The 26,503-nt window shown below is 43.7% G+C and overlaps 2 protein-coding genes across 3 annotated transcripts in view; both read right to left on the bottom strand.

The window, feature by feature from the left end:
• LOC135113005 (DISP complex protein LRCH3-like) overlaps positions 1 to 8,423 on the bottom strand; it is a 93,243-nt gene extending 84,820 nt beyond the window's left edge. Inside the window, 1 exon segment of the mRNA XM_064027924.1 lies at positions 8,229 to 8,423. Within this exon segment, the coding sequence (XP_063883994.1) occupies positions 8,229 to 8,403 (175 nt within the window). The 5' untranslated portion in view covers positions 8,404 to 8,423.
• A 2,227-nt stretch (positions 8,424 to 10,650) lies between these two features.
• Positions 10,651 to 26,503, bottom strand: part of LOC135113123 (probable serine/threonine-protein kinase ndrD) — a 73,814-nt gene continuing 57,961 nt past the window's right edge. For both annotated transcript variants that reach the window (XM_064028184.1, XM_064028185.1), the window contains exons 3-11: positions 21,555 to 21,825; positions 19,448 to 19,899; positions 17,742 to 18,881; positions 17,054 to 17,223; positions 16,642 to 16,788; positions 16,084 to 16,155; positions 15,473 to 15,606; positions 14,140 to 14,700; positions 10,651 to 13,383 (exon numbers count right to left, since the gene is read on the bottom strand). In XM_064028184.1, coding sequence (XP_063884254.1) covers positions 13,292 to 13,383; positions 14,140 to 14,700; positions 15,473 to 15,606; positions 16,084 to 16,155; positions 16,642 to 16,788; positions 17,054 to 17,223; positions 17,742 to 18,881; positions 19,448 to 19,899; positions 21,555 to 21,825 — 3,039 coding nt within the window. In that variant the 3' untranslated portion in view covers positions 10,651 to 13,291. The remainder of the gene's footprint in view (positions 13,384 to 14,139; positions 14,701 to 15,472; positions 15,607 to 16,083; positions 16,156 to 16,641; positions 16,789 to 17,053; positions 17,224 to 17,741; positions 18,882 to 19,447; positions 19,900 to 21,554; positions 21,826 to 26,503) is intronic.

Raw genomic sequence — 26,503 nt, 5'->3', positions numbered from 1 at the left:
TCACGGGGTCTATGACAAGGGTCCACGCCTCGACTTGGCAACGATGCGAAGGCGACAATGCTGAGAGAGAGAGAGAGAGAGAGAGAGAGAGAGAGAGAGAGAGAGAGAGAGAGAGAGAGAGAGAGAGAGAGAGAGAGAGACTGGAGAAGGGTGAAGATATAAGAAACTTTAGTGTAAATAGTAAGAAAAATTGGATTACTGCTGTTGTCAGATACTACTACTACTACTACTACTACTACTACTACTACTACTACTACTACTGAGGTTGATGATGAATAATATATAAAACAACAACGAGGAGGAGGAGGAGGAGGGGGGCAGAAAACAACAGCAACAAAAACAACAACAACAACAATAATACCAACAACAAACGTACAAATAAACAGGAGGAGGAGGAGGAGGAGGAGGAGGAGGAGGAGGAGGAGGAGGAGGAGGAGGAGGATCAAAAAACAAAGAGAAAGAAGATTCACTAGAAAACTAAAGCCACAACAACAACAACAACAACAACAACAACAACAACAACAACAACAACAACAAACAGTGACGCAATGACTCATCCGTTACTTCACCCCCTTCCCTCTCTCCCAATCCCCCTGACCTTCCCATCCCTCCACCCGTTCATCCCCTCCCCCACCCACCTCCTCTCCCCCTCTCATTACGCCCTTTCCTCCCCAATTTGTTACTCTCCCTCCCTATCCTCTCCCACTCTCTCCTTCCCCCTTCGAATAACACTTTTCTTTTCTGAGAGCACGTGTTTCTGATAAGAGAGAGAGAGAGAGAGAGAGAGAGAGAGAGAGAGAGAGAGAGAGAGAGAGAGAGAGAGAGAGAGAGAGAGAGAGAGAGAGAGAGAGAGGGGAATACCAGTTTGTTATGATGGGAAACCTCAGCGATAGGAATCCTGTCACCACCACCACCACCACGTGTGTGTGTGTGTGTGTGTGTGTGTGTGTGTGTGTGTGTAGTGCTTACCTAGACAAACTTCTTGAATAAACAGGAAGACAAACAGACACAGGGACAGAGGCAGGAAGACACTGACAGAGGTTGGTAAGTCAGTTAAGTTTACTCTTCTGTTACAGTCAGTCAGTTATGCTATCAGCGAGTCAGTCAGTGAAGGCCGACATGTTTCCAGTTTCCGAAATGTTGCCAAAATAGTTTCCAAAATGTTCGCAAGCCGTTTGGTATATAACTGTTTGCAGGCTTTGTCCATGTGTTTGGTGTGGCAGGCCTTGATTCACCCAGCCTTCCATTCTTCCATTCTGCCATCTATCTCCTGCCAGTCAAGCAGTCAGTAAACCAGACACTCAGCCAGATACACATGCAAGCCAGTCAGTCAGTCATCCAAGTCACCCAGCCATTCAACCATCCAAAGCTCCCTTAAGCCTTACAAACCAGGTGACTCCAGCCAGACAGCCATCAAGACAAAGATCCCTACAGCCACACAGCCAGCCAGGAGCCATCTCAGCCAGCCAGACAGCCAGCCACCTCACTCTTCAATAAATCAATAACAAACTGTGCTCTTTCGTAACACTCGACTGAAGGTAACGAGGGAGAAGGTGCCTGCTTGTCCGTCCGTCTGTCTGTCTGTTTGTGGAAATCTAATAAGGGAATAAGATCCTCTGTCTGTCTGTTTGCCTGCCTGTCTGCGTGTTTGCATGTGGAAATTTAATGAGGAAACAGGAATGTGTGTGCGTCTGTCTGTGTCTGTTTCCGGAAGTCTAATTAAAGGATAACATTGTGTCTGTCTGTTTATCTGTTAGTGAAAATCTAATTAGGGGATAGAAGCGTCTGTCTGTGTGTCTGTCTGTGTATGTATGTATGTATGTATGTATGTATGTATGTATGTATGTATGTGTATATGTCTGTCTTTGTGAAAATTTAATTAGACAACAGTAACGCTTGTCTGTCTGTCTGTCTGTCTGTCTGTCTCCCTTTCAGTCTATTCTTGGTACAGTATTATTTGTGGCTCCTAACTGTAATATTTATGTTTATGGTCAGTCTGTCTGTGTGTCTGTCAATACGCAGAAATTAAACGTGTAAAGTCAGCAAATGTCCTTCCTACATAAAAAAAAAAATACCACTGAGTCTATCTATCTATCTATGTCTGTCTGTCTGTCTGTCTGTCACTGTCTGTCTGTCTGTCTGTCTGTCTTAGTAGTACGTCTCTATGTCTCTACCTGTCTTTATCCACCTGTCAATCTGTATGTGTGTACGTACGTTTGTCTACCCACCTGTCTAAGTCTACCTGTCTGTCAGTCAAACCACACATCTTGGCAGTGCTTTTGTCCTCCTGTCTGTCCGTTCGTCTGTCAATCTGTCTATCCATTCACCTGCCTTATTTAATACCTGTCACTGTTCACCTGTCTGTCTGTCTGTCTGTCTGTCTGTTTGTTACCTACCACTCTCTTGGGCTGTACTTGGAATTAAGATACAGTGCATGTCTGTTTACCCGTGTGTGTGTGTGTGTGTGTGTGTGTGTGTGTGTGTGTGTGTGTGTGTGTGTGTGTGTGTGTGTGTGTGTGTGTGGCAGTTCTCATCCCCAACAGTGGCAACAGATGACCACAGTTGCATGACAGAGAGGGAGAGGGAGAGGGAGAGGGAGAGAGAGAGAGAGAGAGAGAGAGAGAGAGAGAGAGAGAGAGAGAGAGAGAGAGAGAGAGAGAGAGAGAGAGAGAGAGAGAGAGAGAGAGAGAGAGGGAGGGCTGGTGAGTCAGGCAAGGGGGGATAGATATTGCATGAGAGAGAGAGAGAGAGAGAGAGAGAGAGAGAGAGAGAGAGAGAGAGAGAGAGAGAGAGAGAGAGAGAGAGAGAGAGAGAGAAGGGACATGAGGTGCGTGTGAATAGAGAGGGAGGGAGAGGGGGGAACGAGAGGGAGAGAGGGGGAGAAAGGATGGTGGGGGGCGTCAACACAAGCAGGAGAGAGAGAGAGAGAGAGAGAGAGAGAGAGAGAGAGAGAGAGAGAGAGAGAGAGAGAGAGAGAGAGAGAGAGAGTAAAGGTAAGATACTTGAAGCATAACAAGGAGGAACGGAGGGGAGAAGTTAATGAGAGAGAGAGAGAGAGAGAGAGAGAGAGAGAGAGAGAGAGAGAGAGAGAGAGAGAGAGAGAGAGAGAGAGAGAGAGAGAGTTAAAAAGCAGATGCGTTACTGAGTGAAGGAGGAGGATGAGGAGGAAAAGACAAGAGGAGAGGGAAGATAAAAGTTGTAAAAATGAGAGAAAAAAGGAAATATGAAGGAAGAGAGGAAGACAGTAATTAAAGAGAGAGAAGAAGACCGATAAAGAGAGAGATGCTGAGACGGAAGATGAGGAGGAGGAGGAGGAGGAGGAGGAGGAGGAGGAGGAGGAGGAGGAGGAGGAGAAAATCGCAGACAATAATCATTACATAAGTACAGTGAGTAAAAACCAGAGAGAGAGAGAGACTGCGAAGTGTTCTCTCTCTCTCTCTCTCTCTCTCTCTCTCTCTCTCTCTCTCTCTCTCTCTCTCTCTCTCTCTCTCTCTCTCTCTGCCAGTCAAGTCATTTCACGCTAACTTGGCTATACTGCATGGGAGGCGAGGTGTCCTGTCGAGTGCGTGGGTGTTGGCAATACTGGCGAGGTGAGGGTGAGAGGTGAGATGAGAGGCTGCACACACACACACACACACACACACACACACACACACACACACTTAGCCTCTTCTCAATATGACCTAAATGAATGGACGGGTTGGATGCGTGTGTGTGTGTGTGTGTGTGTGTGTGGTCCCCTGTGGCTTTGGTTCCTCTCTCTCTCTCTCTCTCTCTCTCTCTCTCTCTCTCTCTCTCTCTCTCTCTCTCTCTCTCTCTCTCTCTCTCTCTCTCTGGTAGTTAAGTGCATGGATAACTACTTGCCAAACATGGAAGTAGATAAGTAAACAATATTACGAAATGTCAACCACGCCACTCTCACTTTCAACACACACACACACACACACACACACACACACACACACACACACACACACACACACACACACACACGTATTCCACTGCACCTGTGTGTGTGTGTGTGTGTGTGTGTGTGTGTGTGTGTGTGTGTAGGGCTAAACAGGACAAAGCCATAAAAACAAACCTCTTACACACACACACACACACACACACACACACACAGTGACAACCTAACCACCATTTACAAAACACTGAATTATGGCAGAGAGAGAGAGAGAGAGAGAGAGAGAGAGAGAGAGAGAGAGAGAGAGAGAGAGAGAGAGAGAGAGAGAGAGAGAGAGAGAGAGAGAGAGAGAGATGCAATAATGATAATAGAAGCAGTGGTTTTGGTGATGATGACAGGAGGAGGAGGAGGAGGAGGAGGAGGAGGAGGAGGAGGAGGAGGAGGAGGAGGAGGAGGAGGAGGAGGAGGAGGAGGGCAGAAAGACGCATACGTAGCTCACTTATTACTACTACTACTATCACCACCACCACCACCACCACCACCACCACCACCACTACTACTAAATAATAATACTACTACTACTAATAATAATAATAATAATAATAATAATAATAATAATAATAATAACAAAAATAACATCACAAAAAACTTTCCATATATACTTTTCTTTCTACCCTTCCTATTAAGTTACGTATGTATGTATGTATGTATGTATGTAAGAACCAAAACTACCCTTGATAACTAGCCTAGCCTAACCTAACCATCTTTTACCTAAACACAATCTTAAGACTAGTTCCAAGACTATTATCATCAGTAGTAGTAGTAGTAGTAGTAGTAGTAGTAGTAGTAGTAGTAGTAGTAGTAGTAGTAGTAGTAATGTTCTTTCTTTATCTAGACCACCAACTGAAGTATTCCTACTCTACTTCCTCCTCCTCCTCCTCCTCCTCCTCCTTTTCCTCTTCTTTCCCCTCCTGCTGTTCTGACGGGCGAGATAACAAGGCAACAGGAAAATACCTTGTTTACTGTAACTGTACCTCGTAACTTGATCAATATTACTTAAACCACGCCGCCACTGAGAGAGAGAGAGAGAGAGAGAGAGAGAGAGAGAGAGAGAGAGAGAGAGAGAGAGAGAGAGAGAGAGAGAGAGAGAGAATAATGAGACTTTTTCTAACATGTGCAACAACGTAGCTTCTCTCTCCCTCCCTCCCACACACACACACACACACACACACACACACACACACACACACCACCAGCTACTCTCCATATAAGGTCATGAGTTATCTTGCCAGCAGGACAGGAAGAGAGGCAAACAAAGACACACAAACATCTTTCCATAATTAACTGTGTCCGCTTCAGACATAATCACGGGACACTCAAACAAGCACACTACTGATGCACGTGGTGGATGAACAACGGGGAATAAGACAGAAAGGGTGTGAATGACAAGCAGATGGTCCGTAACAACTCTCGCTACTACAGTAAGTGATGCCAATTCAGGCGTTATATGAATCAATACTCAAATAATAGATAGAATAATAAGAACAAGTATTAGTGGCAATAAAAAGTCACAAGCAGGTGTATCAACTCTCCCTCAAAAAAAAAAAAGTGATGCCAACTCTGGATGATAAAATAAATAAACACTTGAAAATAAATAAATAGCGGGTGATAATAACAATAATAATATAAAAAAATATATATTGTTAAACAGGTAGTATCTAACCACCCTTCCCCTTCTCCCACAAAAAAAAAAAAAAGATACATGAACTCGACATTAAAATATATACAAATACCAATACCAGAAAGAATAAATAAAATTGATTAAAAATGTGAAGATAACAACAAGAAGGTATGTGATTGATAAACAGGTGACGTCTTACTCTCTTCCTCTTCCTCTCCCTCTCCCTCCCTGTCCTCTCAAAACACAGCAACGCCAACTCTAAACGTAAAAATATATAAACTATAAACTAACACAATAAATAATGAACAAAATACATTGAGCAGGTGATAATAACAATAAAAAAAGGTGTGATTGTTAAACAGGTGATGTCTTTCTCTACTCCCCCCCCATAAAAAAATAATAATAAATAAATAAATAAATAAATAAATAAGTGACGTTAAAATATATAAACAAACATTTCATAATAACAAGAATAAGTAAAAAAAAAGTGATAAAAATGTGTCTAACTCTTAAATAAAAACGATGCCAACTCTTGACATAAAAGCATGACTCACTCAAATAACAGAATAACAAGAACGGCTGGTAATATGAGTAAATAATATAAATAAATAAGAACGATGAACAGACGCTGCCCAACTCTCCCTCCCAAGCAGTAATGCCAACCCCCCTCCCACACACACACACACACACACACACACACACACACACAAGAAAATGACAGCTCTCCACGCAGTGATACCAATGAGTAGTAATGGCAATAATACCCATAAATAAAATACACATACATACGTACATACATACATACATTCAAACAAATTCATGTTATGTTTTATTCTCAAACTAAACATACACGAATCTAGCATGTTCTCATTTTATCGACTTTTTTTTGTGTGTTTTCAATAAATAAATAAATAAATAAATAAATAAATAAATAAATAAATAAATACATCTACGTAATGTTTTATTCTCAAGCCACAACACAATACGAGTCTATCAAGTTCTCATTTCATCTCAAAACGTTTTTCTTTACAAATATTTCCTCTGTTTTCAAGTCACCACCTGGTTTCGAAGTATTCAAAAAAGCTACACACACTATTTTTGGTCCAGTATTTAAATCACCAATGTTGTTTTGACGTTTTTTTTTTTTCCATACGTTCCTATTTTTTTCACGGCCGTGGGGAGGAAAGGGAGTGGGTAGGTATTATCTCCCTCACACTTTTTGAACATTTTACTGGCAGGTGTGTTGCGATTTTATTTTTTTATTTTTTTTCCTCGCAGCAACACAAATACGGTAAAGCTTTGTTTCTTTTTTTAGTGATGTCTATTTACGAAACAACAGCCACCACTACTCTACTAGCACATCCCCCCGGCACTCTGAATGACACTTAGGGTCGTGAACAGTCAAAGCTAATTAACGGAACCCCAACCCCGTAAGAAAATGACAAAAATACGAAACTCCTTTAAATTATCTAAGGAAAAAACATCATATACATGCACACAGTGCCTGGTATTTTGAATGAAACTTAGGAATGGTAACTCAAAACCACTAATACAGAACAACCTTTGAGAAAAAAATAAATAAATAAAATAAATAAATAAATAAATAAATAAATAAATCAAACAAGCATTACAACCATTACAACCACACCAGACAAACATCCCCTAAGTAGACCACCCTTAACCATTAACTAACCCAACGCCAAATACCTCTTAACCTAACCAACTCCACGCCAAACACCTCTTAACCTAACCACCCCCACGCCAAACACCTCTTAACCTAACCACCCCCACGCCAAACACCCCTACATTACCTCACCCCCTCAAAGTGATTACAGCATCAAAAAACCAGACGGAGAACCAAACTTTTCACCAACAAAGTAAAATGAACGAAACGACACTCAATTCACAATATCCCCGATTATTTTGAATGACAAGACTACTGACATTCAAATCCGCTACATACTGAACAGCCCCTAAAGGAAATCATACAAAAAAAAATACATAGGAGCAACTTGAAACATTATAAACGTAACATTTTTTTTTACCCACATGCAGATTATTATGTATTTTGATTGTAACTGGAGGCCTTTAACATTCAGAACCACTTACCACACCCATCACAATCGACACACGCCAGCAACCTAGGTACACAAAGCTTTTCAACCCGCAAAACTCAATAAGGCGCCTAAAAACTAACCCAAAATACCTTAAAACTCCCCAAAACAAACAGAACAAGCATCACAACCACCCCACACAAACAACCCTTTAGACAACTTGATTTCAAACTTTTCAACCCCAAAAACATTAAAAAAAAACTGACAAACAAAACTTTGCTACGCCGTCCTACCTTAACCCATTAGTTTAGACCCCAATGCACATCCCTGAGAGTGAGAGAGTGAGTGTGAGGGACTGACTGCCCGAGTTGAAGTAGCGTAAGAGTTTTTTAAGTATCTCCAACCAAATAAGGGAAAAAATATAACCTTCCCGTCCCTTCCTACTAGTTTAAAAGCCCTGTACACCTGAAGGAACCTAGTACGCATGCCCTGGGAGTGAGAGGGAATGTGTGTGTGTGTGTGTGTGTCTGGGAGTGTGAGAGTTTCCGAAGTCAAGTAAGAGCCAGCGATGGTCGGGGTGCCTGCTTACCTGCCAATACTGTGTCGCTCAGGTTGTATTTAGCGGCAGCCTTTGGGTAATCCTTTAACTTGCGGCCACTTAGTTTGAGTTCACACGTGTCTTGCGCGTCTGAAAGTGTTCTATCTAAGCTCCTGGACACACACGATGGGGAGGACGCGCCGTGCACCCCGCCTCTCCCCGCCATCTTTCTTCACTGGCTCTTGTTCCTTCATTCTCCCTCATGTACTCTAAAAATATACGTCACTCCATCTATTACCCCTATTACCCTTAACTAACTCACTATTTCAACTCATACTAATATTTCTGACTTAAATATACCCTTTTCATCTGTGATTTATCTTAATTTTATTGTTTTATGAATATTACTGGAACAAAACATTACAGGCGGGAGGCAGTGTTACCAGATGCCAATGGCCGCCTATCCTCCTGTCTCTCCATCCCTGTCTTGTGTCCACCATCTCATTTTATTCATTCTCGTCACATCCAAGCCTTGTTTTGTGTATTGCTGACTGGTATTTTTTATATTTTTATTTTTCTTTCAGTTGCATCTTTTCAGTTCGTTATATGAAGCTATAATTACGATATATTCAGTGCCGCCTCTCTCTCCCGGTCTTATTTTTATCATTTATCTCCGTAATTACTTGATGAGTTTCCCGCTAACTGAGATTAAAGTAATAGTAAATGAATGCACAATTATGTGACTATAAGGATAACCATTGTATGTTTGAAATAAGCATAGTTTTATTGTCCTCGGATAGACAGTGGCGTGGGGCAGTGTCATTTGTATAAGGCAGGTCAAGATGTAGCTGTAAATAATAGTTTCTTCTTATACTATTGATTGATTTTTCAGAGTCAAAGGCTCAAATCTCTCTCTCTCTCTCTCTCTCTCTCTCTCTCTCTCTCTCTCTCTCTCTCTCTCTCTCTCTCTCGTAGTAGTAGTAGTAGTAGTAGTAGTAACAGTAGTAGTATTAATAGTAGTAGTAATAGAATGACCATACCATAATTAATATTCCCACATTATAAGTTCATATTATTATTCACTATTCCCACGTTTATCATGACCATATTGTATTATTGTTTCCTTGTCATGACCGCTTTCTTATCACCATGACGCCATCGCTATAATCTACCCTCGGGCATTGCATTACGAATCAAGGTGTGTGTCCGAGTCAAGGATTCAACACAAGATCATTTCGTTCCTTGGTCTGAGTGTTCTTGTAATCAGGAATGGTCTGCCCTCTCACCATGACTATCTTTAAAGGTCACAGAGATAATCAATCAGAATTTTTTTTTTTTTTTTTTTTCATAATGTAGAAATTTTGTTGATCTGCCATTGGAACCATAAGAACACTCTTAAAAATCCGTGTCACTTCAACTAGAGCCTTTTGAAAATAATGGAGGTGCGGCGCAGAAGTGTTTCAGAAAGCTGCCTCCTCGTGCCTGTTGTCTCGCCCAGGTGGTGGTGGTGGTGGTGGTGGTGGTGGAAATCTATATTTACCCTCACCAGTTCCCACGTAGCAACCGGTACTGACACCGCGATTACGGTGCCTATTTGTGTCATTGGAGTGCCTGTGCTGACCCATGTTTATATTCGCGTCAATTTTTTTCTCGTCTTTCTGTAGCCTTTTGGGCAAAATCCTTCCAATTAAAAAAATAATAAGCAAATTAACAAAATGAAATAGACACCCTTTTTTTTTTTTTATGGAAGAGGGATACTGTCCCTGGGCAAGAAAAGAAAAAAAAAATACCAGTCCCTAAAGATAAAGCCAAAAGGAGTATCCAAAACTGGAGAGGTGTCTCGAATACTCCACAAAACACACTAGTAGGAAATATGACCATGGAAAATAGTCTGGCAGGATATCGATGCCAGTCCCACGCTGATTTTTTTATTTATTTATTTATTTTTCTGCTTATTTCTTGACATAGATGTAATTTCTGAAATCTCCCTATTTTTCTGTTAATGTATTACGATGCTTTCTACAGTGATCTATGCTATTATTATTATATATTTTTTTCTTTTATTAATTAATTAATTAATTTTTTGCAGCCCTTGGTCAGAATCCCTCTTACATAAAAAAAGGGAAGAAGACACCCTTATATTGTAATAGATCATGAAATACAATGATGGGAAATAACGTGGCTTTGTAGAAAACGGTAATTTGGGGGCAAGAAAGGTACAACCTGCCTCTGTCTCTCCTAGCCAGTGGGGGAGGCCTGGCGTGGAGTGGAGGAAGACAGGATGATGATGATGTTGAGACTAGAGATGATGACATTAATAATAATGATGATAAGAATGGTAATGGTGGTGGTGGTGGTGAAGTGCACTGTAAAATCAGTAATCATTGAATACATAAATCTAGGGATCTTAAACACAGACACACACACACACACACACACACACGCACGAAGGTAATACAACATAGAAATTAAGTTTTAGTTTAGAATAAATAGATTTATTAACATTATCATTCATATATATCTGCATATATAGGGAATTTTTACTCTTCATTATATTACAATATAATACATAAATGCACACTTGTCTTTCCCAGATGGGTTGTTCTCCTGCCAGTCGTCCCCGGCGGGCCGCGGCGGGCCTTGGGGGGCGCTGCGGCCCACCAGGGAGGGAAGTGATCCAACGCTCCCTCTCCCTCTCCCTTCCTAACTCTCACCCTCCTTGGTTCAGGTCAACTCAGAGCCCTAGAATTCATCTGTACCTGAAGTTGAAACTGAAATTTTTCAATAGATTAAACCTTTCTTTAAGTTGGGAGAAATTTCAGTTCAAACAACTTTGTATTACTCTCTGGCAAGTGCACTTAAGTGACAGTGGAAGTACTACATATTAGTAAAAGGCTACAAAACACACTAAAATACACAGGCTTGATCAGTGAGCACAAAACATGATGCCAAGCCCACGAGTTCTCTATTAACGATGTAAAAATCAACAGTCTGCACCCGACATCACCAGAACTAAAGGTTTCAACAGATAATCGCTTCCCTAGGAATCAGGTACGGGCTTTGTATCAGCTTGATCCTCGCCGGGTGGTGTGTGTCCGGCAGCCACCGCTCACCACTGACTCAGGAGCAAAGTAACGGACAAACACAACAACCTTCTCCCTTCAAACACAACAACCCTGGATGTAATGCTTGCTCTCCAAAATCTATTAAGAAAAGATACTGTCATCTCGAGGAAAATACACTAAGACACATGCTAGCTTTTGAAAAACAACATGGTCAACCAAGGGTATAAAATACATATCTAAAAGCCTGTATAACTGCCATTAGAAAATAGTGAAGCGTGTCAAGAGGAGACAAATCTACAAATATAGAGGTGGGCTACCTGGGAGGTGAGGGTAACAGTATGCTACAGAGGTGCCTGCCTGGTACCCCTCTACCGCAGTGGCAGGGTGGTGTGGGGGCCCCAGCTGGCCCCTCACCCCATCCTGCCCCACCAGCCCCACTGGTGGTGCCTGGCAGAGAGGGATGGGGTGGGGTGGGACCAGTGGTGCCCTGCAGGCAGGTCACCCTGACCACTCTACCAGCTAGCTGGAGACCTTTTCAAGGTCTAACACCCAAATAAGGGTCCTAAAACCGCTGACCTCTTTGTCTACACTGTTATTTCTGCCTAAATTATATTCATCAGTAGACTAATTATCAAAATTACAACAATATATTTGATATATTCACAGAACATTCGTGTTCCCTTATAGACCTGAAAATAGTTTAAAATTTGTATAAAGTCCTTTTATATTCAGTAAAATAAAGTGGTGTGCTTCAAGCCGCCTACCATGACGGAAATGGCCAGCCCTGCTAGCCTCCCTCCACGCTCTACTGGGTAAGAAAACCAAGCTGGCACTACTACCTCGCCAGCTTGTTGGGAAAAGTTGTAGAGATTCAAAACTCTCAGTGAATTCAGACACAAGAACAGACAATACTGAAGCACACTCTTCATAGGGAAGTTGTTTTGTTTGTGAAAATTAGAATAAAATAAAAAGTAATTGATTCTTTAAGCTTTGTTGTTGAGAGTTGGACAAACTCTCAGTCTTACAGCTTACAAAAGGTCACTTCCTACTATGCCACAAACAGCATAATGTCTTCCTGTCGCAGGAATCATAAATTTGGTACTGAATACGTGTGCAGAGTGCCACCAGAGTGCTGCAGCTCTGCCTGGTCCAGGGCACAGATCACAGACACCATCACACAGAGAGTTGGGTTCACCGCCTCTTGAGCACTCGACTCACCCACACCGGCGCTGCCCCTCAGCATGCAGGGAGGCACTCTGCCCTCACCGCACTGAGGGACAGCTGCCGCGACGGTTCGGCTCGCTCCATCTGCCAGCCCTGCAGGAGGTCCGGCTGGTGAGGCTCTTGGTGCTGGTGAGTCGTAGACTCCTTCACACACTCCCCACACACTCAACAAGAGGGGAAATAAAGAAACACAAACTAAGGATTGAAACACACAACAAATTGCTCATTTCCCCTGAGGCTTGGCAGACACAGCAGTTACAATGTGTTGTTGAGAGGCTCCTGCAGCTGCCTCCCAGGGCCAGCCAGTCACGCCGGGCCACCCACACCCACAGGAGGGCCGGGGTGCAGGCATGGGCTTTGGGCTCCCCAGTACCGAGTGATGCCCACACAGACAGCCAGCGTTCACTGCACAAGTCTGTCCTTCACTTGAGCCAAGATACTACAAACAACGAGGAACGAGTGGTAATGTGCTGCGAGGCACTGCCGCAGCACAACGTTCTGATGCCGCATGGTTGCAGTGCGCCTCTACCAGACTTTGGCAGAGAGAATTTTGAGTGTTCCTGTCTTCCTTCCACCTTCATCCTAAATCTAAGGGATTCATAGATTCATTTATTTGGATTCACTGCAATCATCATCGGAATACTGTGACTTGGTATTTATGTCAACCTGCCGCTGCACTGTCCACCAACTTGCCGAGCCAATGCCCCGGAGGCGCCGGGCAGCGAAGACCTGGCACGCCCTGTGCAGGCACGGCTGAGTGGTGTCCTGGGCAGCGACAGCAGCTGAGGGAAGGCCCAGCATCACGGGGCGCCGCTGTTCTGCCACTCACAGCTTCATGACAGACTGACTCAGGGCCACCTCCGCCAGGGCCGCCAGACCCATGCTGGTGAGGACGCTCTGCTCCACCACGCTAGTGTCTGGGGGCACAACACAGAGTCAGGGGGACATGTTCCTGGCTGGGTTATTCACACTCAACATGCTCATTCATTCACTCACTGCTGGTGAATCTGTTTAACACTTCATTCATTACACTCATACTGTAATTCTGCCACCTGAGGACATGCAAGGATGGTGACATTATTAATTTGCTGCACATCTTGAAGCAGGACAGCAGAGCAATCAGTAGGTGAGAGCATCAGCCAATGGCAATGTTACCATGAGCTTGTGTCCTTAGATGGCAAAACTGCTGTGCCAGACTAACACACACCTTCATAAAAGCACACTATGGTCTTGGAGATGACATGCTGGACTTGTGACTACCAGCTGTACCCTCCCCACCACTGAGAGCTTAGAGATCATGACCTACGGGTGAGACTCAAACCCTTCACACACCACACACTCCTTCCTCTTGCTCATGGAGGATAGCAAGTGTTTGCTTGTCAGTGAAGCATCCTTAGCATTGCAGGCACACCACAAATTCTACAATAATGTTGGGGTACCAAGCTGTGTGTGTTCACATTCAAGTTTATATATTTAATGCCATAAAAAAAAAACAGTACATGAGTAACAAGTTATGGTCTGCTAAGCCAAGACTCCATGGCAGACAGAATAAGTATGCGTGTGTGTGTGTGTGTGTGTGTGTGTGTGTGTGTGTGTGTGTGTGTGTGTGTGTGCGTGTGTGCGTGTGCGTGTGTGTGTGCGTGTGTGTGTGTGTGTGGGTGTGCCAGACTCACCTCTCCGCAGTGGGGCATTGACGGGGTCGTGCCTCGTGATGGTCTGCTTCCGAGCCTTGCGCTTCTGTGAGCCTTTCAGCGGCTCCCCCTCACCCCCTGCCCCTCCCCCTTCCCCTGGTGATACAGCCCCCCCGCTGACCAGGATGGGGGCTGGGGGGCTGTGCTGCTGTGTGCTGAGGAGGGAGGAGGAGGAGGAGGAGGTGGAAGAGGAGGAGGATGTTGGAGAAGTTGTAGTTTCTCTATCAGAAGTTTCACCACCACCTCCACCACCAACACTATTATGGTTGGTGTTGGTGGTACTGTTGGTTGCCCCCAAAGTAACTCTCCCATTAACAGTGGTGGTGGAGGTGGTGGTGGTGGAGGTGTTGGTGGAGGATGGGGTGTTTGTAGTGGTGGCTGCTGATGTAGTGGTGGAGGAGGGGGTGGCTGTGGTGGCGGTGGGAGTGGTGGTGGAGGCTGTGGTGGTGGGTGAGGTGGGGGGAGGGGGGTCTGAGGCAGGGTCAGGCTGGGGTGTGATGCGGCTGGAGTTGGGAGCTGCTGCTGCTGCTGCTCCCACAGGGTCTGTAAGGTACACACCACTGTCAGTCACACACAGAACAGCCAGAGTGGTGAGTGAGGGGCAGCACACTTCACTCTTGTTGGCGCTTCACCCTGAGTAGCACGTGAGTGAGGGACCAACACACTTCACTTGTCAACCCTCCTCCCTAAACACCATGAACAAACAAGATGGATGCTTACATGAGGCATCAGAACATCATCTCTATGTCAAATGAGGTTGTTCATTAATTAGTTTATTTACTTATTTTCTTATGTAAGAGGAGTACTGGCTAAAGGCTAAAAAATTTACATAAAAAAAAAAAAAAAAAAACTCAATGATGTGTGTGTCCCTAAAAAAGCAGCAGCTAAAAGGATTATTGTTATCTGAAAAAATGAAGACAGTTTGGAGGTGATGCATTCCTTGAGGTTACTGATTACTGAAAAATGAATGTGAATGTCAGTGCAGAGAAGTGTATGCTTGCACTCACCTTGAACACCTCACTTAAATGCGCACATCAGCCGGCCATAGAAGACCACATTCTGAAACACTTCTGTGCCACACCTTCACTACATTCAAAAGGCTCTAGGTGAAGTGACACAGGTTTCTAAGGTGTTTTTATGGTCTTAGTGACAGATTAACAAGATTTCTACATCATTAACAGGAGAAAAACTGAGAACATGGCTAATCATCTCTGTGGCTTTTGAAAACAGTCATGGTGAGGGAGCAGAGTGTTTCAGAATACAGGCCTGAGAGGCAAGGCAGTGGAATAGAGTGGCGGCAAGAGGCAGCACTCACGTGATGGCTGCTGTGGTGTGGTGTGACTGGAGGAGGAGGCGGAGGAGGTGCGCTTCCTCTCCTTCTTGCGGCGGGTGAATTCATCCAGACTGAGGGAGGGCAGCGCCTCAATCCGCGCCTCCAGGTTGAAGTCCCTGTGTGGGGAAGACAAGAATACAGTTTATAAAGGCAAGTGAGAGCATTCCTCCTCCTAAACAGGGCAGTCAAAAGCTCTTCATTTTCAACTCTCCTCTAACAGACCGTCTTAATTCTCTCATTCACCACCACAATGCATCTCTTAATATCTTCTATCATTGACTGCATGTCTCCCCCTCTCCTCTGATCTCTTCCTTTCTTCCTCTTCTCCCCCAATTTTCTTACCACATCAAAATCATGCTTCTTTTTTTTCCTCTTGTGCTCAATTTTTCCCAACTTAATTGTATCTATGTAACAAGTTGGCAATCATACACAGGGTGGCCCAGAAAGGCACCACACACACACACACACACACACACACACACACACACACACACACACACACACACACCGGTCACACTTAGCCCCATCAGGCCTTGATAATAAAGAGTAAGTAGGAGAGGCAGAAGACAAGGAGAAAAGGGTGGTGTTCTTACTCAGGGTGTAGCCGCCTCAGCTGTCTCCGGCCACGCCTCCCTGCCTCCTCTGTCCGCCTCCCTGCTACCTCCCTGAACAAGAAAACAGCTTTATCAATACAGGGACTTACCCCACACACACACACACACACACACACACACACACACACACACACACACACACACACTCTATGACACATGTAAATACACGGAGTCCTTGGTTTATGATGGTCTCAACTTCTGCTGTTTCATGGTTACAGCACTGTAGATGTTAGTTCCTGTATGTTCTCCTTTGCTGATTTTTTAACTTTTATTGTATTTTTCAGTGCTACACTTACACTTTCCTCCATGTGTACAGGAGGTACACAGGTACAGTAGTTATGTTTCTATGTCCTAAATTATGACTTTACAGCACTATAGCATTAGCACAGGTGAGTGACATACTGCAGGTGCTTACTCAGGCTGGCTCCAACCCAGGCCAAAAATTGGTTTATGACGTGGTGTAAGAGTGGAACTCTGTCACTGCTGGAGGATACCTGCACTGCTCTGTTCCTTTCCCCTCACCAATGCAACACTCACCCACTCTCTCCCTCTGGTGGTTTGGTCTGAAGAGCCTCCTCCTCCTCTATTTGCTCTTCTTCATTCTCCTCCTCTTCCTCCTCACCCTGGTGTGTGTCTTCCTCCTCCTCCCTCTCCTGGTTGGTGTTTGACTCAGACTCCTCCAACCTGAAGGGAAAGAAGATTTACTGGTTGATGCAACCTATTTCCTCTCTAATCACGCTGCTTTCTGCCACGTTTGCATTCACTTAGGCCACTGCTCTCTGTCATTTCCTGTCTACAGAGATGCATTTCTCAAGCAATGCATTTCAACTGCAAGGATCTTTGATGTTTGATGCTAACAGGTATACAAAAACAAGTCATTCAAATTAGAAAATGAAAAGTAAATTTATCACAAAGCCTCTGCCCCCCCCTCTCTCTCTCTCCCCCTTACCGGCTGTTTCTGGTGCGGGACCTCCGGGGGGCAGGCAGGACTCCCTCTGAGATGAGTTCCTCGTAGATCTTTCCTTTGCAGGCCCGGGGCGCCCTGGATCGGCCCCCTGTCACCCCAAGGCTGTTCCTGGAGCCCCCTCGGTGTGGCCGGCTCCCTCCCCCATCCCGCCTCTGTAAAGGAAATAAGTTGTTTGTTAACAAGAGCATAAGAACAAAAGAAAACAAGGATTGGTGCAGGAAACCATCGGGCCTACAAATGGCAGTCCCTTCATGAAGCATGCCTATCTATTTCCACCTGTTATCCTCAATACATAAATTTGTCTGATCTTTTTTAAAGCTCCCTAATGACTCAGCACTAACAGCCTGATTATTGAGTTCATTCCATTCGTCTAACACTCTATTCGAGAATCAATTCATTCCTTCCTTCTCCCATCCTGATTAGTGACTGTGAGGATTTTTTTGTGTCAAATTCTAATTCTTTCACATTCACTGAGGTTTTAATTCTAGATACCTTCCTACAAAAATTTTCAGATTAATTATCAATAGATTTTTTCAAGAACATTTTACTTGTAACTGAAAAATCCATAAATGAAATGTTGGGAACTTAAAATTTGCCTGCACTGCTTTGTGTCTTCTGAGCATCCAGCAAGTATGAGGGAGAAACTCTTCTGAGACAAGCACACACTAACCTTCTTCTGAATGTTGGCATCCCCCTCCTCCCCAGCCTCTTCTTTAGTCCTCTTCCTGGGGCGCGGTGCAGGGCTCCCCAGGCCGTTGGCGGTGGCAGTGGTGGTAGCAGTGGTGGTGTTGGTGGTGGTGGTGGAGGAGGAGGTGGTGGTGGAGGTGGTGGCAACTGTAGTGGTGGCAGTGGTGGTGGTGACTGTGGGGGTGGTGGTGGTGGTGATGGTAGTGGTGGTGGTAGTGGCAGTGGTGGTGGTCACTCCGCCACCACCACCTCCTCCCTGACTGTTGCCGTCGGCCTTCCCGCCGGCCCTGCTGCCGTCATAGGCGCGGTCTATCACCATGTCGATGGCCTTGGACACCAGCAGGCTCACATCACACATGCCGTTGATCCGCGCCGTGTCCATTGCCTTGTCCAGCGGCACGGGCTTCTGTGCGTCCTCCTCCTCCTCCTCCTCCTTTGTCTCATTGTTGTTATTATTATTATTATTGTTGTTGTTATTATTGTTGTTATTGTTATTGTTGTTGTTATTATTGTTGTTGTTGTTGTTATTGTTGTGGTTGTTGTTATTGTTGCTGGTGTTATTGTTATTGTTATTACTATGGTTGTGGTGGTGGTTATTGTTGTTATGGTTGTGGTTGTGGGAGTTGTTGTTGTTTAGGTTCTCCGGCCGGAAGAAGCGTGTGGGGAACTCTGGCGGCCTGGAGGCGTCGGTCTGGGGCACGGCGGTGGTCTGGTGAGGCCCCTGGGCTTGTGTCCCGGCACGGCACATCTTGTCCACTATCTTGTTGATGAGCTGCTGCTGGGAGGCACACAGCGTGGTTTCTGTGCACAGGTTGAGAGGCTGCTCCTCTGCGGGTGGCGAGTGGGGCTGTCCTGCGGGGGGTGTGTGGCTGTTGTGGTTATACTGCGGGCTCTCCAGGGAGGGGCTGGGGTCCTGTGGGGTGGGTGATATGCTGTGCTGAGGCAGGACGCCGTTAGCAGTTCTCTTCTGCTGCTGCTGCTGCTGCTGCTGCTGCTGCTGCTGCTGCTGCTGTGTGTGTGCCTCGTCTCCCTCGCCTTCTCGCCGTCGCTTGCTGCCACCGCCGCCGCCGCCTCCCTGGGACCACTGGTTGCTTAATCTGACCTTGTCATCAATGTTGTTCTTCTGCAAGTAATAAATTGGATGATTATTGATAGAAAAAAATACTATATGACTGGGATGTTAAGATGGGTGAAGCAAGTTTGAAGAGGGGGAAAATTTAATCTGAGTCTGTCACTGATGTTGTTCTGCTACAAGTACTGAACAGTGTAAATAATGATAGAGGAAATACATGACTGGGATATTAAGAGTTTATCAATGTAGTTCTTCTGCAAATGATAAATTGTGCAAATTATGACAAAAAAGACTGAGATATTAAACTGAGTAAAGCAAGTTTAAATGTTTTGGTTGCTTAATCTCTGTTTGTTGTTGATGTTGCTCTGGAAGTAATGAGAGAAATGAAGAGAGGGAGAAAAAGAAAAAAAACAACAGCAGCAGACTTACTGGCCCTTACGAGACTGTTAATGATCAGTTACCAATCCACAACTACCTGTTATGCCACAAACCTAACCTAACAAGACCGTCATTGATGTTAGCAATCTACATCCACCTGCTACACTACCTAACCCAACTTAACCTAACCTAACTACAAGCTCCTCACATGCCACCAGCCCAGAGACAAGACAACACACCTTCTTGTCAGTCTCAGCAGGTGTGGGTGCAGGCGTGGTGGTGGCGGCGGCGGCGGTGGTGGTGGTGTTATGCTGCGCTTGCAGGTACCTCTTCTTTGGGGGCTTGGGAGGGGTCATGGCAGGGGGGGAGACCTCCACGGGGGCAGGGGGTGGGTTGGGGGCTGGGGCAGGGGTGAGGCGCTGCAGGGATCCACTCCAGGAGGCCAGAGTGGTGGAGGTGACGGTATTTGTACTCATTGAGGAGGTGGTGGTGGTGGTGTGGGTGAGGGCAGGGGAGCCGGCCTGTGGGAAACCATCGAGTGGGCGGTGGGTGGGGGAGGTGGGGGAGGAGGTGCGGGTGGTGGGGGTGAGGCTTGGGGCCAGGCTGCTGGTGGTGGTGCTGGTGGTGTTGCTGCCGGTGCTGCTGGAGGCCGTGGACAGAAGGGTGCTCAGGCCTCCCATCTGAGCCTCGTCTGAAGGAGAGAAGACACAGACGTAAGGAAACTGTGACGCAAAAGATGAGATTGCAAATCAGAAAGATTACAATAAAGAAAGAGGAGATTGGATAAACAGAAAGCCGAGGGGATGGCAGAAAAGAAAAGGAGACCGGGAAAAAGAAAGAAAAGGACAAAAGAAAGAGGAGATTGGAAAAAAAAGGCTGAGGAAACTGCAGAAAAGAAAGAAGAGGAATACAGAAGGAGATTGCAAAAATTTAAAAAAAACAGAAAGCTGAGATGGCAGAAAAGAAAGGAGATTGCTAAAAGGAAAGAAGAGGACATTGCAAAAAGGAAAGAAGAGAGAGAGAGAAGTTAAATCACAATGTTCCAAGCATCCAAAGAACAACAGACAATGTGGAGCTTAATATGAAGGAAGACATTATTTTAATATTCCCCTTTCCTTCATTTGTCACTCAATTTTTCATGTATTTACTGCTACTCGTTTACTCACACCCTCACTATTCTTCCTTCCTTCATTCAATCACTCATTCACTGTCACAAACACACTCACTTTACACACTCACCATCATTCTCTCACTCACTATGACTCACCAACTGCTGTTCTTTCCTTTCTTACTGACTCACTCATCTGCACCTGAATAACTTGCCTGGCCTCCATCAGTCACTGTCACTGGTGTACCCTTGCAACAATCCCTCACCACACACCACACACCAGCTATTCCTCTTGCTTCCTGTCTACATCCACTGCCAATACCAACAACCACACTTTTATTCCCACTTCCTCCTCCTCCTCTTTCTCTGACTACTACTACTACTACTACTACTACTACTACTTCCTACAACCACACTTTTTATTCCATTTCTTCTTCCTCCTTTGACAACAACTACTACTGCGAACACTACAACTACTTAAAACCACAATTATTCCCACTTCTTCCTCTTCCTCTGACTACTACTACTATTACTACCACTATCACTAATCAAAACCACAATTATTCCCACTTCTTCATCTTCCTCTGACTACTACTACTATTACTGCCACTATCACTATTCAAAACCACAATTATTCCCACTTCTTCCTCTTCCTCTGACTACTAATACTACTGATAATAATGATAATTTTACTACTACTATTACCACTACTACTACACAGCCATCTCCTCCTTTTGTTGTACTACATAAAATGCCTCTCCTTTTCACTCTTTCCCTTTCTTTAAGTGTGCAAGTAGAATATAACTGTTATGGCAGTGACTGGATACTTGGCAAACAGCTGCAATGTATCCTTAGAGAGTCACTGCTATCAACACCACACCATACAACACCAACCCTTCCTGACCACAGACACCACACTACACCAACCACACAAACACCACTTTATAACCACACACAGACACATCACCACTACACCACCTAACCTACCCAAACAAGAACATAAGAAAATAAGGGAAGCTGCAAGAAGCCATTAGGCCTACACATGGCAGTCCCTACTGGAAACATAGGTACTCATTTACACCTATCATCCCCATCCATAAATTTGTCTAATCTCTTAAAATTCCCTAACAACCTGATTACTGATTCCATTCCATTCATCTACCACTCTGAGAACCAATTCCTTCCTATCTCCTTCCTGAACCTAACAGGGATGCCAGCACCACACTCCCAGGACGCACCAGCAAGCTTGCCGAAGGTGATTGCTCCATCTGTGGGCAGTGGGTTGCATCTAGGAACCTTCTGGTTGGAGGGGCGGGCAGGGGGAGGGCGTGGGGGCTGAGCGGGGATCTTGTACCACTTGAAGTCAGGGTTGGCGCGAAGGAAAGCTTCTTTGTACTGCTTGGCCAGCTCAGTGTAGGAAGTCTTCTGGTGGAATGGCAGGTCGGCCCACCACTCGCCCAGGATCTTAGTCACCTGCCGGTTCTCCAGGTGAGGGTATCTCTCGCGTACCTGACAATACAAGATGGGTTAATTAAGATGTGTTGGTTAGGTTAGGTCATTGGACGAGTTAATTAAGGTGTGCTGCTTAGGTTACGTCGTATGAGGAGTTAAGGTGTGGTGGTTAAGTCAGGTCGTTGGACAGAAACAAGGGTAGTGAGGATATGGGTAAAGAAGAGCAGAGTTTAATAATTCAGGTGTGCTGGTTAGGTTAGAGTCACTGGAGGAGTTAGTAAGGTTAAGTTACAATTATTTATCTATTCATCTACCTTATCAACCACATTTATCTAAGTTATATATATACATTTCACATTCTGAATCAAAGTGATTGTATTCCCACTAAGAATCACTCACCTATTCATCTTTGAGTCACATTTACTAACATACTGAAGCAAAGATGTGGGTGACATGGATCAGTGTTGCCACCTAAACTAGACGAGAATGGCAGAACAAGACTTTACTGAGGGAATTGGGAGACACACCTGTTCATATTTTTTGTCAGGTGTGCTAGTCAGGCGCAGGGTAAGTACAGGTGTGCTGTGTTTGTGCTTAATTAGATCAGGTGCGAAGGTCAGGTGGGAATGTCATAATTGGGATTCTCTCTCTCTCTCTCTCTCTCTCTCTCTCTCTCTCTCTCTCTCTCTCTCTCTCTCTCTCTCTCACAAAGTTCAATATTAAATAAATAGATAGATAAATAAATAAATAAATAAATAAATAATGACAACAAATAAAAAAATAACAAAAACACAGCAAAGAATAAACCCATAAAAAGAGTAGTAAAAAAATTACAAATAAACAAATAAATAAAATAACAAAACAAATGCAATAATAACGATAAGTAACAACAACAATAATAAATAAATAAAAACTATACGAAAAGATAAATACATAAGAAAACGAACAAAAAATGAAATGAATGAAATACATAAAAAAAAAAAAAAATCGTAACAAAAATACCCAATTGTTTCTCTTCCCACTCACTCAAACCTCACTTCCCCCCATTAAAAAAAAAAAAAAGAGGGGGAGGGCGTCGGGGGAAGTGTGTGGGTGGGGGGGGAGGGATAGCTTTGATTCTCCTTGACTCCACGGCTAATTTGAGGGACCTTGAGAGTTGGGGTGTGGAGGGGAGGGGAGGAGAGGGGATGGAAGGGGGAAGAAGAAAGTATGGTGGTGGTGGTGGTGCTGGTGGTGGAGAGACGGAAAAGAAGATAGGAAAGAATGGTAGAGAAGGGTAGGGAAGGGAAGGGAAGGAAAGGAAAGGAGAAGAGGGAGGAGGATGAAAGAAAAAAAAGAAAAGCAAAGAGGAAAAGAGGAAACGACAAGAAGAAAAGGAAGAACATTATTAAGAGGAGGAGGAGGAGGAGGAGGAGGAGGGAAAAAAAAAGAAAGTTGAAATGACACTAGTAGTAGTAGTAGTAGTAGTAGTAGTGATGGTGGTAGTGATGATGGTGGTAATGATGATGATGGTGGTGGTGGTGGAGGTGGAGAGAGGTGAACACAAAAAGATAAATAATGACAGCAGTAGGGGAAGAAGGAAGGGGAAGAGAGAGAAGTAGGAAAGATTACAGTGCAGGAGGAGGAGGAGGAAGAGGAGGAGAGAAAATGCATGGAGGTAATGATAGTGATAATAGTGATGGTGGAAGGAGGCTGGATGAGAGAGAGAGAGAGAGAGAGAGAGAGAGAGAGAGAGAGAGAGAGAGAGAGAGAGAGAGAGAGAGAGTAAAAAGTAGTATCCTAGTAACCTTGAACTCCCTCTACCCCTCTCCCTCCCTCTCCCTTCCCCCCAATCTCCCCCATTGACAGTGCCACACGAGTGAATGCGGCGCTAGGCAAGGTTAGAGAGAGAGAGAGAGAGAGAGAGAGAGAGAGAGAGAGAGAGAGAGAGAGAGAGAGAGAGAGAGAGAGAGAGAGAGAGAGAGAGAGAGAGAGAGAGAGTGTGTGTAGGAAAAGAATGATAAATAATAAGAAAATAAAAGGAAAATAAATAAATAAATAAATAAATAAATAAGAGATAAGAGGAGGAAGAGAGGTAGGAACAGGAGGAGGAGGAGGAGGAGGAGGAGGAGGAGGAGGAGGAAATTAAAGAGATACGTAGGAAGAGGAAGGAAGGAGGTAGGAAGTACATGAAAAGATGAAAAGAGATGAGGGGAAGAAGAATGAGGTAGAAAGGGAGAGGAAAGAAGAGAGAAGGGAAGAGAATGGTAGAAAGAGGTAGGGGAAGGAAGGGGAGAGGAGGAGGAAAGAGAAAAGACGAAAGGGAATGAAAGATGAGAGGAGGCGAGGGGAGAACGAGGCAGGAAGGAAGAGAAAAGAAGGAAGGAAGGGAGACGTAGGCAGGGATAAGGAGAGAAAGAGGAAGACAAGAGAGGGAATGAACGATTTGAGGTGAAGGAAGAATGAGGTAAGAAGGGAGAGGAGAGAAGGGAGAGAGGAAGTCATGTGAGGTAGGAAGAGGGGGTGGGGGAGGAGGGTGGGGGTAGGAGGAGGGAGGGAGAGGAGGAGGTAGCCTTGAACTAACCTAGGGGAAGGGTATACTTTGTGTAAGATAATATTATACATTCATGACTATTTTCACTACCTGCTTATCAGACTACCTCGTAAATTTGCCCGCACATCCTCTCCAATTTATTTATTTATCTGGCAAGCCTTAAATTTGATCATATTCCTCAATTTTCCAATATTTTCAGTTATTTGAATTCATTACCTCTCTTATTAATCTGTTTATTTATTGAGCCATAAATTTTGCCATACTTATTATTTTCTATTACGTATTTTCAGTTTGTTTGTTATTCGTTATCTGTTTATTTATTAACTCTTAAATTTTGTTATACCTCTCATTTTCTTTTACGCATTTTCAGTTTATTTATTATTCATTAACTCTTCAGTAGGGTAATCTATTTATAAATTATATGAGGTCTTTAGTTTTATCATCCTTCTCATTTCAAATTTGGCTTCACATCTGATTTATCTATTTATTCAATCAAACCTTAAATTTCATTACACTTCTTATTTTATATTATTTCCAGTTACTTGCTTATTAACTACCTCATAAATTTGGCTGAACGTTCTCTCTTGTTTATCTTTTTGTTTACTAAGCCTAATTTTTCTTTCATATTCCTAATTTTTTTTTTATTATTTTCAGTTATTTTACTGTTCAGTACTTTACACATTTGTTAATATTTTTCCTTTACTCGACTCGGAAATGTAGATAAAAACGTCTCTCAGTTATGAATTTACCAGCTCACACTTTTACTTTTCAGTCGTTCTTCAAGGTGTTTATTTGTACCTCTCCAACTGTCTCTTACGTTTCATCTCACAACTATTTAATTTCAACCTCTCTCAATATTATGTAAGAATGGTCTCAATCCAGCGCTTTGCTTAGACATTCACTCTCTTCCATTTCCTCTCAATTTGCTATCTACTTGCTTCCATTTCCTTCTCCAGCTATTTAATTCCACCTCCGACAATTACTCTCCCCAATCTGAACTTCTGATTTACTATTTGACAATCACTCTCCTAGTTCCTCCTCTCTATTAAATATTTACTCTTTCTAATTCTTCCTTCCTATCTGACAATCACTCTTTCCAAATTTCTCCTCCATATTAAATATTCACTCTTCCAATTCTTCCTCCCTATTTGACAATCTCTTCGGATTCCATCTCCAACGCGCTCTCTCTCTCATGCCATTCTCCAGCTATTTATTTATTCCAAACTCCATTATCCCCCAACATTTTCTCCTTCTGCACGTCTCGTAACCTCTTCCCCCCACACCCCAACAACCACCACCACAACCTGTCCACTTGGGAGACAGACACGGCGCGTCAGCAGTGTAGCCAGAACAGTTTTGCCGCCACCACCACGTGAGGCAATGATTCCCAGCTGGTGAAGTGAACCCAACTTCCTTCTGTCCTTTTTTTTTTTTTTTCTTTTTTTTATGGTTATAAAGCGTAACCAGGCCCGTCTACGTGATCTAGTTGCTGTGGAGGTATGGAGGTATTAGCATTTAATTTCTTGCTTTTTAAACTTAACGTAAATATATATGGTAAATCTTTGTTTTTTTTTTTCCTTGTTTTCTACGTTACCTATTCTTTCTTTCTTTCTTTTTTTTTTTGTGAAGCATTAGCAATCAATACCTTGTGCTTCTTTAAACTTTCGTGTATATTATTTTTTTTTTAGCATTTTTCTTTCCTTGTTTATTCCTTTTTTTTTTTTTACTTTTATATAGTATATTTATCTTAGTACACTTTTTTTTTAGTTTTGCGTTGTACAGTCTCTCTCTCTCTCTCTCTCTCTCTCTCTCTCTCTCTCTCTCTCTCTCTCTCTCTCTCTCTCTCTCTCTCTCTTACTTATGTCGCAGTGTTACTTTTAAGCCACTTTCTTAGTTTCTATTTCTTTGCCTTTGCTTATCTCATATTTTTCCCTTATCTCCTACCCTCTTTTTATATTATCATGTTATCTTTATCACATTCCCTTTCTATCGTGCCTCCCCCTTCTCTCGCGTGGGCTTTCCTTCCTCCAGCTTTTTCTCCTTCACTGTTTATATGATTTCAATTTTTTTCTTAAAGATTTAATCTCTCAAATTGCATTAACATCTTCCTAAGCACGCTTCTTTCATATCATCTATTTAATCTTTTCTTTACGTTCTGTTGACTTTTGTCTTAACCCTCATGATGTACGATAATTATCTTTA

The sequence above is a fragment of the Scylla paramamosain genome, chromosome 25 (assembly GCF_035594125.1).
Source record: "Scylla paramamosain isolate STU-SP2022 chromosome 25, ASM3559412v1, whole genome shotgun sequence".
Classification (NCBI taxonomy): domain Eukaryota; kingdom Metazoa; phylum Arthropoda; class Malacostraca; order Decapoda; family Portunidae; genus Scylla; species Scylla paramamosain.
The sequence above is the reverse complement of the archived record's forward strand: the minus strand, read 5'-3'. Positions and strand labels throughout refer to the sequence as shown.